Source organism: Calonectris borealis, chromosome 7, assembly GCF_964195595.1.
Source record: "Calonectris borealis chromosome 7, bCalBor7.hap1.2, whole genome shotgun sequence".
NCBI classification, from domain to species: domain Eukaryota; kingdom Metazoa; phylum Chordata; class Aves; order Procellariiformes; family Procellariidae; genus Calonectris; species Calonectris borealis.
Genome location: NC_134318.1, coordinates 17,790,593 through 17,805,270, shown reverse-complemented (window position 1 = coordinate 17,805,270; position 14,678 = coordinate 17,790,593). Strand labels below are relative to the sequence as shown.

The 14,678-nt window shown below is 43.5% G+C and overlaps 1 protein-coding gene across 1 annotated transcript in view; it reads right to left on the bottom strand.

The window, feature by feature from the left end:
• The window catches only part of DLG5 (discs large MAGUK scaffold protein 5), a 115,213-nt gene extending 102,184 nt beyond the window's left edge, over positions 1–13,029 (bottom strand). Inside the window, exon 1 of the mRNA XM_075154385.1 lies at positions 12,700–13,029. Within this exon, the coding sequence (XP_075010486.1) occupies positions 12,700–13,000 (301 nt within the window). The 5' untranslated portion in view covers positions 13,001–13,029. The remainder of the gene's footprint in view (positions 1–12,699) is intronic.
• Between the last annotated feature and the right edge of the window lie 1,649 nt (positions 13,030–14,678).

Sequence of the window (14,678 nt, the reverse complement as noted above, 5' to 3'; positions counted from 1 at the left end):
GATATGCACTATATCTGATAGAGACAACAGAATGAAACTTTCAAGGACTCAAAGTTACTTTATTTAAGCTCTATTCTTGATCTTAGAAAGGTTATAGGGAATTTTTTTTTTTTTTATATATATATATATATATATTCCATTATGCTAATAAATCCATAAAAGTCCCACAAAACACTTGCTTTGAAGTAAGTTTAAAAAAAAAAAAAACACACATAATTTCAGTAAGATCTGTGATATGAATAAACATTTTGACAAACCTGAATTTTATGTTCAGAAGGCTGCAGATGTACTTATTTATAATGCACTTATTTACAAAAAAAAACCCCAAACCACCACCCAACAAAAAACAAAAAACCCAACAACTGTTGGAACAGAAAGAATAACTTCCCTAAATCACTGTTGTCCAGCATAACAAAACTCAAGAACATATTTATTTCTTCAAGAACTTTCAAAAGTCCTTTCTGGAAAAGCCTAGCCACTGGTGTACCTTGCAATCCAACAGACATTTATGTAATTTCTTCAAATCAGAATTTATTTAATTTTGAAAAAAGTGTAACCGATCTTTATCTTTTTGAGTCTCACTGAAAAAGTAGTTAGCATAAGGATATCTCTTAAGGGAATGCAGAATCATTTGTCCTACTAGCGCTTTCTTACATGTTTATCTTCTACAAAGCAAAAGTGGGGATCACAGAAGTGGCTCCTGGGTTCTTTAGTTTACAATGTTAAACAATAGCTTACCATAATTATAAGCTCTATTTAGATCACACTGCTGAGAGGGGCGGGGAGAACAACACAAAAAAATACATTTAGATTAAAATTCTGTAGTATTAAACAAGATTAAAGAAATCACTTAAAACAGTATATTCCATTTCATCTTTTAAGATGTGCAAGTTTGTGTGTGTGCATTAGTGCATATACATAACAGGTCCCCTAACACCACCATCATGAAAGGATACAGAGTGCTCGTCGGGAAAGCCGAGAAACCCATCTTCACAATACACCCCACGCGAGCTGAAAAACACATGAGGACGGCAGAAAGTACAGAACAGAGACCAACCAGCCAAATGAGACTCCCCTCCATTAGCTAACAAAGTTCTGTTGAAATCAGTAAGAAAACTAAGCACACTCTTGGTGATTTTCTAAAACACATCTAGAAAAGAAAGCGTTTTTAATATGAAGAATTCCACATAAAATGCAGATATATCCAATGTCTGGTATTAGTTGGAATTAAATCTAAGGCCAAGGTCTCGTGATCTAATCTACAAGGTCAGAAATCCTCAAGCCCAATGATCTGAAGTCACCTCCTCTCACTGTCATAAAGACCAGGGAAGCTCTAGCCATGCAAATTTATTATCTTCCACGGGCTATTATTTCACCACAATGTGCTATAAAATGGTTTTAGCGATTACCGTGGGTTCGTGATATACACAACAATGATAATGCATGCAACCATACTTCAGCAAAACTTTAATTTTGGGGTTTTCTTTTCTTCCTTTGTTGTTCTCTTAAATACATTGTAGAAATAAGCTAAATCATTTTAATAAGAGAGATGAGACATTTAAAGACCTGTTCTACTTTCAATATAAAAATTTCTTCCCCCCCAAAGTGTTTTTCATTACTAAAGCCGCATGTATTAAAAATTTCCATGCATAAACATACACATATAAAGGCATTTGATGAGATGAATTCACAGGACATTTTACGTGGATTCCCTACATCAGCTACTATAACCCTCAGATACGATCTGGCTCATGTGTCTGTGAGAAAGCTAAGCATATTCAGAGCAAAACCAATAAACTCGACACCGTATTGTTGCAATGCAGAGATGCAGAAGAATTAAAAAAGAACTTAACTTTCCAGAGATGCTGAGCAACATGCAGTGTAGCGCCCTGAAATTCCTTACGCGGGAGCACACTGTATAGCACAGTACACGCAGTAAACTGCTCATCACCATAGCCAGGTAATAGCCGTGCTGCAATCCTCACAGTTTCACATATGGTAATAGCCATGCTGCAATCACCTCACAGTGATACATTCCGGTTATCACTGGAAAGGAGGAAATCAGAGGCCCCAAAAGAGTAAAAGTTCAGTACCAAAACCATACTAACAACCCGGCTTTTTGCAGCACTTAATGAATTTGCTACAGTTGGCACTAAAATTGCATTGAGATTTGACATTCTAGACAATATAATGGGATACCCCCTGGCAAATGAAATTTTACGCAAGTCATTTGTGCACAGCATATCACTGAACATCGGCTCAGCCAGAGACAGAAAAACAGCTTAACGTTTACACGTTGTGTTTTCTTCCAGTCCAGCATACGTTACACACAGGTTTCAGCCAAACAACGTTGTACAGAACAGCACCATCACCAGCCTTGCCAGAGGAAGATTTCCTTCGTGTATTTACTGATTTTCATATTAATACCAATACTCATGATATCCTATCAAGTCCTAAAAACCGGAGGCAGAAAGTATCTCTGACCTCAGTATCCAATACTGCTTCTCAGCGTTATCAAGGAATGTTTTCCTGCTCAGTCAAAACACTGCTCTGCCACTTGCAGCAATGCAGCTCACGAAATACTACTGCAAAGGTGCCAGAAAAACAAGAAAGGTTCATGAACCAGGGTAACAGATTAATATATTTGAATTATGAGCTACTGTAGTGTACCTTAAAGTGCTGGCCTACACGTTTTCAAGGCCAGTGATTTAGAAAAATAACTCACTAAATATCTCAAAGTTCATGTCTGCAGTCTATACCTGTCAGCCTCATGTTACTCAATGGGGTGGGGTTTTTTTTCTAACCCATTAAGGCAGACTAATCAGAACCTTAACCTAAAGAAGTAGTCAATGCAACTTACAGAAAGTGTCCTTTCCTAATATGCACTAATGGCAACTAGAAACCTTGGAAACTTATATTTCTCCAGCAAAAAAAGCAAAGGCTGCCTGCGCACTGGCAGAGCATCAAAGGAAAGCTGTTGTAGCATATCTAAGGAAAGAGGAAACAAACAAGCAATCTGAGCATCCCAAGGACCATTGCCACAGAAAGCAGAAAAGACGCTGAACAAGAAAGTTGTATTTTTAATACTCTTTTCTGTTAAAAGGGGAAAAAAAATACCAACACTCTAAGGTGAAAACAATATAACTGAAAGTGAATTCCCTCTTGAGAATACCTCTTTTGTGATTTTTAGTATTGCTTTTTGTGATTTTATTATTTCTAAAATTCAGGTTGTACCTACCCAGCTCATTCCGAGTCTAGCCCAACTCAAGAACTACATGATGGAGCAGCTGACGACAACAACAAGCCAGTTGATCAATTACAAGGGAAAGCCTACTATTGTTTAAGGCTTGCTGGGGTTTTTTTGTTTGCGGTTTTTTGTTTTTGTTTAAGACTTAAGCTTTTTATAATATTGTTTAACCACACCTACTTAAGACAAATGACCTTTAACAAACTGAAAGAGCAAATCTGTTAAAAATACAACGCGCCCCATCTTCAATTAAAGGTTAAGCGAGCTCTCAAATAACATCACTCTTTCTGAAAAGCATTCAGAAGGGAAAAACCAGACCGGACATTCATGATTATTTTAAAGATTAAGTGAAGTTAATACCTGAATATTTTCATTGTGGTGATGCATATAGTCTCAAAGAAAACCTTTAGATAACCTGATTTCACCACCATTAAACACACACTCACTTGCAGACCACCTGAAAAACAGATCATCATCATGATCTAAATGCAAAGCAGACCTTCTCAAAAATCATTGCAAATGTTCACAAGATCATGTATGAAGTGTTTAAGAGAACTTTAAAACTGCATAAGAAGAAGCTTTCCTGAAAGAAGTCACTAAAACCAGATCTGTCAATCTCCTGTCGACTTCTAGCTGAAGAGCTCCCAACAACTCAATCAACCCCTCTTTCTGCAAGATGATCGTAAGTGAGAAAGATGAGCTGAAATTATTTAAGTGCTCCAAAAGAGCAAGATCATGTGGTTACCCGAGTCCCAAAACTATCTCTTCCTAGAGTTATTTTTCCACAAAAGCATGCAACAGGAGAAAGCTATCCACAAGAAAAACAAATATAAACAAGAAACAGAAACAATAAAAGAGGCAAATATAATTTTATGCTTATTAAAATAACACACAAACACCTACATAGCAATTTAGCAGCTGTATTTGGTAATTTTGATATGGATATTTACCACACCAGCTTTATTTCCCCAATCCAAAAGTTCTGATGCTTTTAAAGAAAACCATACATACACACACCTGCCGGCCTGTCTGTTTCAGAAAGAAAGAATATACTTGAAAAGCAAGGATTTTGGTGCACCAACATCAACAGGACATAGCTCACTTGCACCAAATGAGTCCAGAATTCCAACTACATTTTACATCAATCCTCAAGAAAAATACATCAACCTATGCTAGAGCTACGTTTTCCTACACAAACTCCATTTTGAGCACTACTGAGAAGCAAGCAGCCATCAGCCTCACGTACTGAGGCCCAAGCGTACAAGCGGTGCTTTACTGAAGACATTGTCTAATCCAAAGAGCTTAGTATGCAAGGCCTGGATCCTGCCAACACTTGCACATGCCTAACCTGATGCATATAAACGGGGATTACTCACATGCTGGAAGGTAAGTACATGAATAATAAGCATGTTCATGAATCAGCAATTATGTTCAGGTAGAATAAAAAGTCAAGGTGAAAGGAGAGGGGGCACAAGAGGCAAGAAAGTTGTCACAAGGCATATTAATAATTATAAGAGTGAATGCTCCCTACTGGATTTTTAGGAAAGCTAACTTAGAAATAAGTTTAAAGAACATTGGCTTTGAGGGTTTGGGGGTGGGAAGGAGGAGAATTTCTGGTTTTATCATCTGAATACACAATAAATTGACAATTATGTAAAAAGTCTGCCAAAAACTAACCCTGAGATTGCCCCTCTTTACCCAATCCCCCCAACTCTCCAGCTGAAACATTTACTGGTTTTACATTCTCACTTGCTTTCTTTCTCCAGTTACAGGCCAGTTGCATGCCTGGAAAGCTTCTGAATCAGGACAATATGGACTATTTAAAATTCAATTCCTCTAGCAGCCAACTAAAAAAAAAGATTTTTCTACAATACAAACAGCAGCTAAGCAACTCAACCCAGGAATTGTGAAATTGGAGGCTTTAGAAGTTGCGAAGAAGAAGGTTATGGGGGTTATATATATATAAAATAGCCTGCTCTTAACTTCCTCTCACGCCAGTTTGGGTAAGAAGAGCCTTCCAGTTCTAGTAAGTTATTCTGTATTGCCCAGAAATCACACATGGTCGAGAAAAATATCCTTAAGTGTTCACCCCAAGTGGCCAAGTGCTTCCATCAGCTTCTTCAAGACCCATGAATTCTAGGTACCCCATCTGCTATCACCAGCTTCTCAAGCCTGCAAATGTTGCCCTGTGGACATCAGACTCCTCTTGCACAACAGCTTACAACAGGAGTTCCCAAATTTAACCTTATCTGTTAGCCACAACAGCAAGGGATGCTGGTATTACCACCTGTCACCATCAACACACCTGCCGGTGCACCACAACCTATGGCAAGCATACAAATATACCAATTATACAGCAAACATTGTACACTAGGTATTTTGAACTGGTTTCTAAGCTATAGTACTATGGACCTCCTTCAACATTTTAGTAATTCTATCTTGCATTGACAAGAATTAATATACCAGAGTAACATTGAGAACTCCAAAATAGGGCCGTTTTGGAGGAGCCAGGCTCCAACATTCCAGATGCACTAACACCACTCGTCTCTTCAGGGGACAGCACCCTTCCTTTACGCTTTCAATAGAAAAGTATTGGTTAGCCTCAAAGCTCAGTCGCGGTGTCATTTCCAGCTCCTACATCAGAACGATTCAGTTTTAAATTCTCACCGTTCACAAGAAAGCAGCCAATGACTTCCATCTTGAAGGTCACAAATAATGTTTCAGCATTAACTACTCAATATAATTTGGAAAGTCACAGAAGCCTGGATGCCTTAACTTCATTACTAGAGCTCTTCTCATACAATGTTATACGCACTAACCAGTTTTACCATCTCGATCAATACCATGAATACTTCACATAAGGAAATGTTTTCACTTTATTATATGTACAGCATTTTAAGGTTGTTTAAATAAAAAAAAAACAAAACCAAACAGGAACTAATTGCTTCACACTGTAACACCCAAAACATGCTGGGGACTGAACAGCTCTGAAAGATGAAACCTCTGTCCTTGAGATTTTACAGCGTAAAAATGGTTAGAAAAAAGTGAAAAGTAGAAGGAATTTATCAAGACTTACTGGTATCTTTCTGATGACCAGGGTTTTGAATAAGGAATTGTAATGCTATAAAATAATAATTGAAATAACAATTAGGACTAAAGGGAGAAAGATAAAGAGATTTAACAGGAGCAAGGGAAACCAAGAAGCAAATTGAAAGAAACAAAGAAAAAAAAAAAGAAGAGAAAGTGGTAAAGGCAAGCAGCAAAGGAAAAGAAAAAAAAAGTATACTTAGCTCAAATTGCAAGCTGCTAACAGAACTGGAAAGCCCAAAGTCACTACCCATGCGGTGGCTGTGGTCTTCACTATCTAGACCAAAGGTCCAAAAAACTCACAGCAACCAACACTGGTTGGTTGAAGCTACAAGACAACAATGAGACTGAGAACAGCAGTTAAATCAAGCTAAAGATCTGAAACCTCTGAGACAGGCAATCTTTAGCTTTAACAAATAAATAAGGAGCTAGTTACAGAAAGTTGTTGGCTTTTCTTACTGACAGTGTCTGGAAGTTAAATTTCTGCTTCTATTTCAGGATACTCATAGAAGTAACAAACTAAAAGAACCATTCAAAAATGTATGTCTCTCCTCTTTTCTGTAATTTTGTAAGACACCAAGTCCTGCATGTGTCCAAAGCAGCTCGATAGGTGTATGCACTGATACCACAAAAATTATTATTATTCTTTTTACACTGATGAAAACTGTGTCCCCATGAGTTTACTGTGGCCAGCTTTCCTTCCACCCCCTCCCTGAGCACAGCAAAAATTTAACTGAGAACACCCTTGGGATCTGTGAACTACTAAAACACACATTTCCTTCTTTGGGGTTGAGAGGCTGCTAATTCACTTACTATTAGACATTTCATTGGGAATACCCCTCCGGACATGTGCCAGAAACGTCCTGCATCTTTTTAGCCTGGCGATTCCAAGAGATACCACAAATCCGAGATCATCAGATGACACAGGTACTAAAAAACTAGCACTGAATATTTTATCACGTTTAATTACTGCTCAGGGCTGCTGAAGACCTGTACTTCTCCTAGCGTGACTTCTGAATGCTGCCTGCTTTTTCATCTGCACAATTTAAGAAATCCTGTAACAAGGCTTGCGAAGCTACCCTGGGAACTAATAACAGGTCTGGAAAAACCCAGACACACTCTGCTCTACTTCTCCCACTCTTCAATTTTCAGTGACGGAAGGGAGTGTAAATTGTACTTAATTGCAAAATTGTCAGTTTGGTCCTTGACTCAGTAAATTATGCTTTTACAATTTCTCCTCATTCTTCCCTCTCTCCTTTCCCAGGGAAGGCACACTTCCAGCATTATTTCTCATCTTCTCCGAGCACTTCTACTGCCTTCTTCCCCTACCTCACTCCACAGCCTCCCCAGCCCCCCTTTCTTCTCACTTGCTCCTACAGGGCACCACATCCCACCTCCACATCTCACACCCTTCCTCCACACAGTCTCTCGGCTCCTCACTAGCTCAAGTTCTCACTCCTGATGGTGAGCTCCTCTCGCCAGTCACCAGTCAATGTTTTGTGGGGACCGGTCAACACTTTGTAGGGGACAGGGAAGAGGGGGCATAAGGCAGAGGCCCCAGCACCAGCCCCAGGCAGTCACACTCGCAGCTCCTCAGGGACAACCCTGGAATGACTGTGTTTCTTGTGGGTCTCCTCGGTGCTGCCAGCAAGCGAAGTGGGTCCCAGCTCTCCATCTCCTAAATTCATACATACAAAGCTTGCCTTCTGTGTTTGTTTTTAAATAAGCTGAAAGACTTTGCAATATTTAAAAGTAAACTTCGTGACTTCAAATCCAGTGTTGTCTGAAACAACTCCCTCATTTTTTTTTATAAAGCAGAGGGAGGAAGTTGATATAATCCCTCTAAAAAGCTATAAAAGTTTGAAACCTAACTTTTTCCTACTCCTATAAATGCTCACATTTACTTTTTGGACTGGAAATTAACACTTGATCTCTGACCAAACAGAGTTAGAAAAATAAGTCCTATTAAATAATAGAAGGAAAACTTTCAAAGTCAATCTACAGCCATCTTCCTTCTCTCCTTCTTGACCCCTTAAGGACCTTTTTAAAAATGGAATCAATTTGGAATTTTAAATTTTGAAGTTTTAAAACTTAAATTCTGATCTTGAAACTGTTAAGTAAAACACCTCTAGAGCCTAACACGGTCTGCTTTTAAAATCCAGAATGGTGCTAAATCTTTACAGTAAAAAAGCCATTATGTTATGGTTAAGCTTACAGACGCACACTCACTGATTCCAGCTGTATGGGTACAGAAAAGTAGGAGACCAACTGCTAATATAAAAGGAAACTGTGAACCTAAAAGTTTAACAGCTGTGAAACCAGCAGCAAAGCTTTTTAAGTTCAACAGTCTACTCTGCTTGAGGGTAAAGCGCTAGGAGCGCCTTTGTAGCCCCACAACTTCATCTCAGAAACAAATTCCAAGCTTGACAATCAAACCCGCCTTTTTCCCACTTTTTTAATATCACAAAAATGTAAGTACAAAGCTCTACATTATCTGAAACAGTCTAAAGGTTACATAGTTTCATCAGGTTTTTGTTCTAGCCCGTCAATTACATTTAAAAGAAAATATGTCTTTAACAGTACTTGTCACAATGAAGTATCTTCCATTGTATTCTTGTCTTGGACACATTTTATGTCACAAAATTCACATTATATCAACTCTAAGAATGAAATATTATCTGCTTAGCAAGGTATCTAAGAGATAACTGAATGCTCAGAAGTCATTTATTTCCATATTAGAAGGGATATGTTATTCTGTCAGGATACAGAATTTCTCACATGCATGACGGAGGTAATTTGCCAAATCAAGTATTTAATAATAATCCAGTAGTTCAGCCCAAAATAAATAAATAAAAGCATTTGGCACACTACTTAAAGAATTAGTCCCTGTGCAAAGTACTGGGAGATTTTAAATCAGCCAAACGGTCACCTTCACATGGACAGAGACAATTTCTCATAGAAACATTTACACAAAAGCGTAATGTAGTAATCGAAGGTCTTACTCAAGGAAGAACTAAAGTCTCTGAACATGACTAAGTGAAACAGAGCAAATTGCACTTTGCTTAGCTTCTGCTTTGACAGAAGGTAGTTTCCTGTTAGATTTTGCACTCTGTTTACTAACACTGTTAGGCACACTACTCAAATTAGAAACAAAACAAGCTTAAAAAAAAAATACATTTGATTGGAGAACCTGTCATCCACAAACCACTATACAGTTTTAGGTTTAAAACGAGCAATTAGAAGCTACTATAGAAGACAAATAAATTTAAACAGGGACTGAACTGGGGGAAACTACAAAGAAAAGCAAGCTCCTTATAACGTAAAGACAGAGTTACCCATACTGGAAGTCTTTCGGCTGTTACTAGGACCCCAGTTCTTTCCCTTTAGCAGTCAGACCAGCTGTTTACCTCCCTCCGTGTTGTGTAGATAAATACTTATAAGTGTCAGCTCTACATTGCCCAGCCAGCCACAAGAACTGTTGATATAAATAACAGCCTGAGCTTCCATCCGAGTTTATGTATCACCTTTAAAGTCCAATAGGAGATGATATTTAAAATGAGAAGGAAAAAACCACAAAGTAAAACACAAAGTAATGGTACACTATGTGTACATTAAAATGGGTAGAATCACTCGTGCTAGTGTAGTGAGCAGACTGTATGCTTAATTCTGCAACTTTGAACAAAATTATGTTGCTGATTACCTTCCCATTTCCCTCACAACAGCAGCACACTGGAAAAAGAAATTAGCAAACACTACTACAAGACGTTATTAGTTATAAATAATTTTCATCTCCAACAAGCATTCAGGGGATGTACTTTATATTAGCTTCCTTTTCCAAACAATACTAAAATTAAGTGTACCACTGTAAACTGTCATTTTTTCATACACTAATGGTAACTTTAAAAATGAATTCAGCTGGATAGGTTCAATTCAAGGGATGTTTAAGATACATATTTTTTGCCTTTAAGAATAGAGGCATTTTACATAATATACACTGAGGACTGTTTCACTTAACTATTTTAAATACAGAATCCAATAGTTCTCCTTGATACCGTGTTTACAGTTTGCTACAACACCCAAAGAACAAAAAATGACTTGACTCATCAGCCTTCAACATCCCCAGTAAAAAGGAGTAAAACTCCTAAATGGCATGAGAAGAGCAGATGGGTGGTCGTACTTCCTACAGGAGGTATTAGAGTAAAACCCAATTACATCTGAACACAGGTTCAAGCAAGGACCTTTCTACCACAGTTACGCTCAAACATTAACTCTTTGCATAACACATCCAGGACAAACTCGCACATAGACCAGGATTTTTCGGAGGCATTCAGTGGGCACACAAGCAGCCTCATGACTAGTTACCATGAGACCTCCCCAGGCGAATAAAGTTGGAATATATACAACAGTGTTTGAAGGCTCAGGTTCTTTACCTTCCTATGTGCGTGACGGCTTGTTCTTAAGCTCACTGTTAGCAATCTCCTGTGTACTAATTTGTAAACATGTTTATTGCAAGGGAAACAAAACCATAATTCTCGAAGACAGCTCTTTATTACTACTGATAAATGAAAGCAATAAAATTTTAAAACCCATGACGTCAGGGGAACATCCTTCCCCACACAGATGTTAATTTAACTCAGATTAGCCTCATGAACGCATTCAGTCAAGGAGGATGTAGTTCATTTTGCCAATCAAACTACTTTTCCCTTGAAAGCTCAGTGTTGCGAGACATTTTGCAATTCCGACTTTTATTTTAAAAATAAAGAGTATTACTACATCCAACACCTACTTCATTTTTTCCTGCCATTCATGTTTTACACCTTTGTTTTTAAGGCTAGGGAATGTTAGTAGCCCAGTACCATTAATGCCTCTTCTCAACAAGACAAGACCAAGCATTCATTTAATCATACAAAAACATCATGGGTCCCATTCTGAAAGGCAGCGAGTGCCCTCATCTCCTATTGATGTCAGACCACATAATGTTAGAAGTGCTGAGGTCTATTGTTCAGTCCATTTTTCCCCATCCTGTGAGGTCCTGCCATATATTCATTAGAAAAGGCCATACACTATAATACACTGATATAAAACAAAACATAAGACCCTCATGATTTTTTTGTCTTTACCAAAATCCTAGCATCAACAGCATAATTCAAATAAGGGCAGAGTACTGCACAGTGCAACTGCACATGCAAGCACTATTCTCCAGATGGAAGCAGTTCTTAAAGGGTTTTATTTTCTTAAAGAAATGGTATTGTTTATAAGAGCCAGGAAGCCCTCCCAATACAGTTCCTTATGTAAACAGGTAGTCACCCTGCAATTCCCAAATCTGGAAACAAAACCAAAAAGACACCCCACGTTTCTGAATCAGTCAACTTAAACACACTCTGGAAGAGAATACTTACACATCACTTGGACAACTACGTATTTTTTATCTGTAACCTATAATACAGAATTACCATTTACTTCAATTGAAGAGTTTCTCATCTAAAAACACAGCTGCACTTGCAAGGCCTTGTTTATTATCACCAAATCTTTTTATTATTATTATTATTTTAAAGCCTGGTATTGCCCACATGTGGCTTGTTTTGGAGAGAGGAGAATAGGGGAAGACCTGTGGGTCAAAGCCCAACTTAGTTGAGAAGGAGGTTTACACTCAAATTCTTCTTGTCTGGATTTGCAGTTAAATCAATTGTTTTCCTTTTCTAGCCAGCAAGAAGAGTTACAACAATATAGCCTCAAACAAACATATGTTTGTCCGGAGAAAAATAGTTACAATATTTATTCAAACGCACATCTGCTGGAGTCCTGCCAGCCAGCCTGTTCCAGCAGACTAGCTGCAGGAGGGAGTTTCTCAGCTTTGCCCGGTCCAGAAGCGACTGTTCAACACCACCGGCGGCCCCAGAGGAGCTCAAGGGAGGAAAAGCCCTTCGGGTCCGTTCTTCCCTGGCCCCCAACCCGGCACCCGGCTTCAGGGGGTGGGAGCAGCAGCAAGAACCAGGCTGGGGTGGCTTCCCCTAAGGGCACCGCACAGCATCCGCGGCACCTCTCGGGGACCAGCACCAGCGCGCCCGCCAGAAGAGACAGGAAAAGGGGTCGAGAGCCCAAAACAAGAATCGAGACCCTAAGTGCAAACATGGGCGAATTCTCCCCCCACCCTCCGGAAAAGGAGGGCCCCCGCTCGCAGCCGCCCCGCTCCTTTCCCACCTTCAGGAGGGGGAGCCCCGAGGGGCCCGCGCTGCCCGGCCGTCCCCCTGCCCCTGCGGGGGTGGGCGGGGGCAGCCGCTGCCCCCTTCCTCCTCCTTCTCCGCCCCCGCACCTTCCCCGGGCCCCACCGGGCCCCGGGCCCCGCGCCCACTGGCCCCACTCACCGGCGCTCTCGGCCGCCGCCGGCGCCCCCGCCACGCCGTTCAGGTAGAGGATGGAGAGCAGGTGGGGCTGCGTCTTCTCCAGGGCCACTCGCAGGTCCTGGAAGTGGTCCCGCTCCTTGGCCAGCAGCAGGGCAATAAGCAGCTCGGCCTTCCCGCCGCCCGCCGCCTCCAGGTCGCGCAGGTCGCGGGGGCCGAGGGCGCCGGCGGCCTCCAGCAGCTCCACCACCTTGTCCACCTCGGTCATGGCCTGCGCCAGGCTCTGGCGGCACTGGGCGAGCAGCTCCTTGTGCTTCGGCTCCATGGCCGCGGCAGGCCGCCGCCGGCCAAACTTCGCCCGCCGGGGCCGCGCACCGCCGCCGCCCCCCGGCCCCGCCGCTCCGCCACCGCCGCCCCCGGGGAGGCGCGGGCCGAGGGGGGGCGCCGCCGGCCGCCCTCCTCCGGCAGCCGGCGCCCCCGCAGCGGCCCCCGGCGAAACTTCGTCCCGGGGGAGAGGCGCGGAGCTCGGGCAGGACCTGGGCCGAGGGCGGCTTTGCCTCTTCCTCCTCCTCCGGGCCGGGAGCCGCCGCCGCGCTCCCCCTCAGGCAGACGGGGGGTGAGCCGCCGTCAGGGGCTGCTGCTCCTCTTCCTCCTCCAGCTGGCGCCCCTCTCGCCTCCTTTCCGCCCCTCCGGGCGGCGAAACAACTTCTCCTCCTCTCCTCTGCCCCGGGCGGGGGACAGCCGGGAGCAGGAGCTGCGGGAAGGGCCGCCGCCGCCTCCCGGGCACCCCCCACCCCCTCGCGGGGCAGCCCGGACAACTTCTCTCCTCCGCTCGCTACAGGCCACACGGCCGCGGGGCGAGAAGGGGGTGGGGGGAGACGGCTTCAGCTCCAAGCGCCTCCTTTCATTCGCGGGCGCACGCAGCCATATTGGTTGCACAAGGCTGCCGCCTGCGCCGAGACGGAGCTGCGGCAGCTCATTGCCCGCCCGACCGCTCCGCTCCTCTCCTCGCCTCCCGCCGACGCGCCGCGGCGGCAGCCTCCCCCCCTCCCGGCCCTGCCCCGGCCGCCGCCCGCCTCCCGGCCGTCAGTCAGGGGCTCCCCGCCGGCCCCTGCGGGGCGCGGAGGCGGGGCGCCGGCACCCGGTGGGGAAGGGCCCGCGCCCCCCTCGGCGTGTCGCACGCCCCCGCGGTGCGGGGCGGCCTGCGGGAGGTTTCCCCCGCTCCTCCCTCTGGGGAAGCGGGGCTCCGCCGGGGCGGGAGGGGGTGACCAGCCCCGGGTGTCTCGGCGCTGAGACAAAGGCTCCCGCGGCGGGGCGGCGCTCCTCCCCGGCGGCGGGGACGGGGGGCTGCCGGCCCCCCCCGCCCTGGCGGCCCGCAGCCGGGCCGGGCGGGCGGCCGCAGGCCCTGCCACTGCCCTCTCCTGGAGGGTGGGAGCCCCGCGGGAGCGGCCGGCTGCTGGCGGGGGTCGCGGTTCCGCTGCGGGGGCGGGGGTCTTCACCGGCCGGCAGCTTCAAACGTCAAGATTTACTTCATCCTAAGCCGGAAAAAGCAAAACGTCAAAATAATAACAGACCGTTTGGGGCTTTGTCCACTAGAATTTACAAAAATGAAAGTTTTCAAACAAAAGATCTAAACATTAGTCATATCTGTTGGCTCATCCTCCCCCAAATTTAGTTTCACCAGTGTTTCGTGAATAACCAGTGGCCAGGTAATTACCAATAGAGTACGGATGTGTCGGTGCTCAGCAGCAGCAACAGGATGTAACTGTTTAGCAAAGAAAAACGAGAATAACAATGTTTCTGTCTGAAGGTAAGCAGCCTGCCACCATCAAGTGCTCTGAATCATACCTTAGTTTGCAAACGGCTAGGGGAACAGACTGCAGAATGACCGCAAGCAATTATAATCTTAGATTTACATTTTGTATGAAAGACTCTTGTCCTGCCGTGCAGGTAGGTTTCTGATACCCTGCAAAAATAACGGTGGCTGTAATGACACAGAAAGA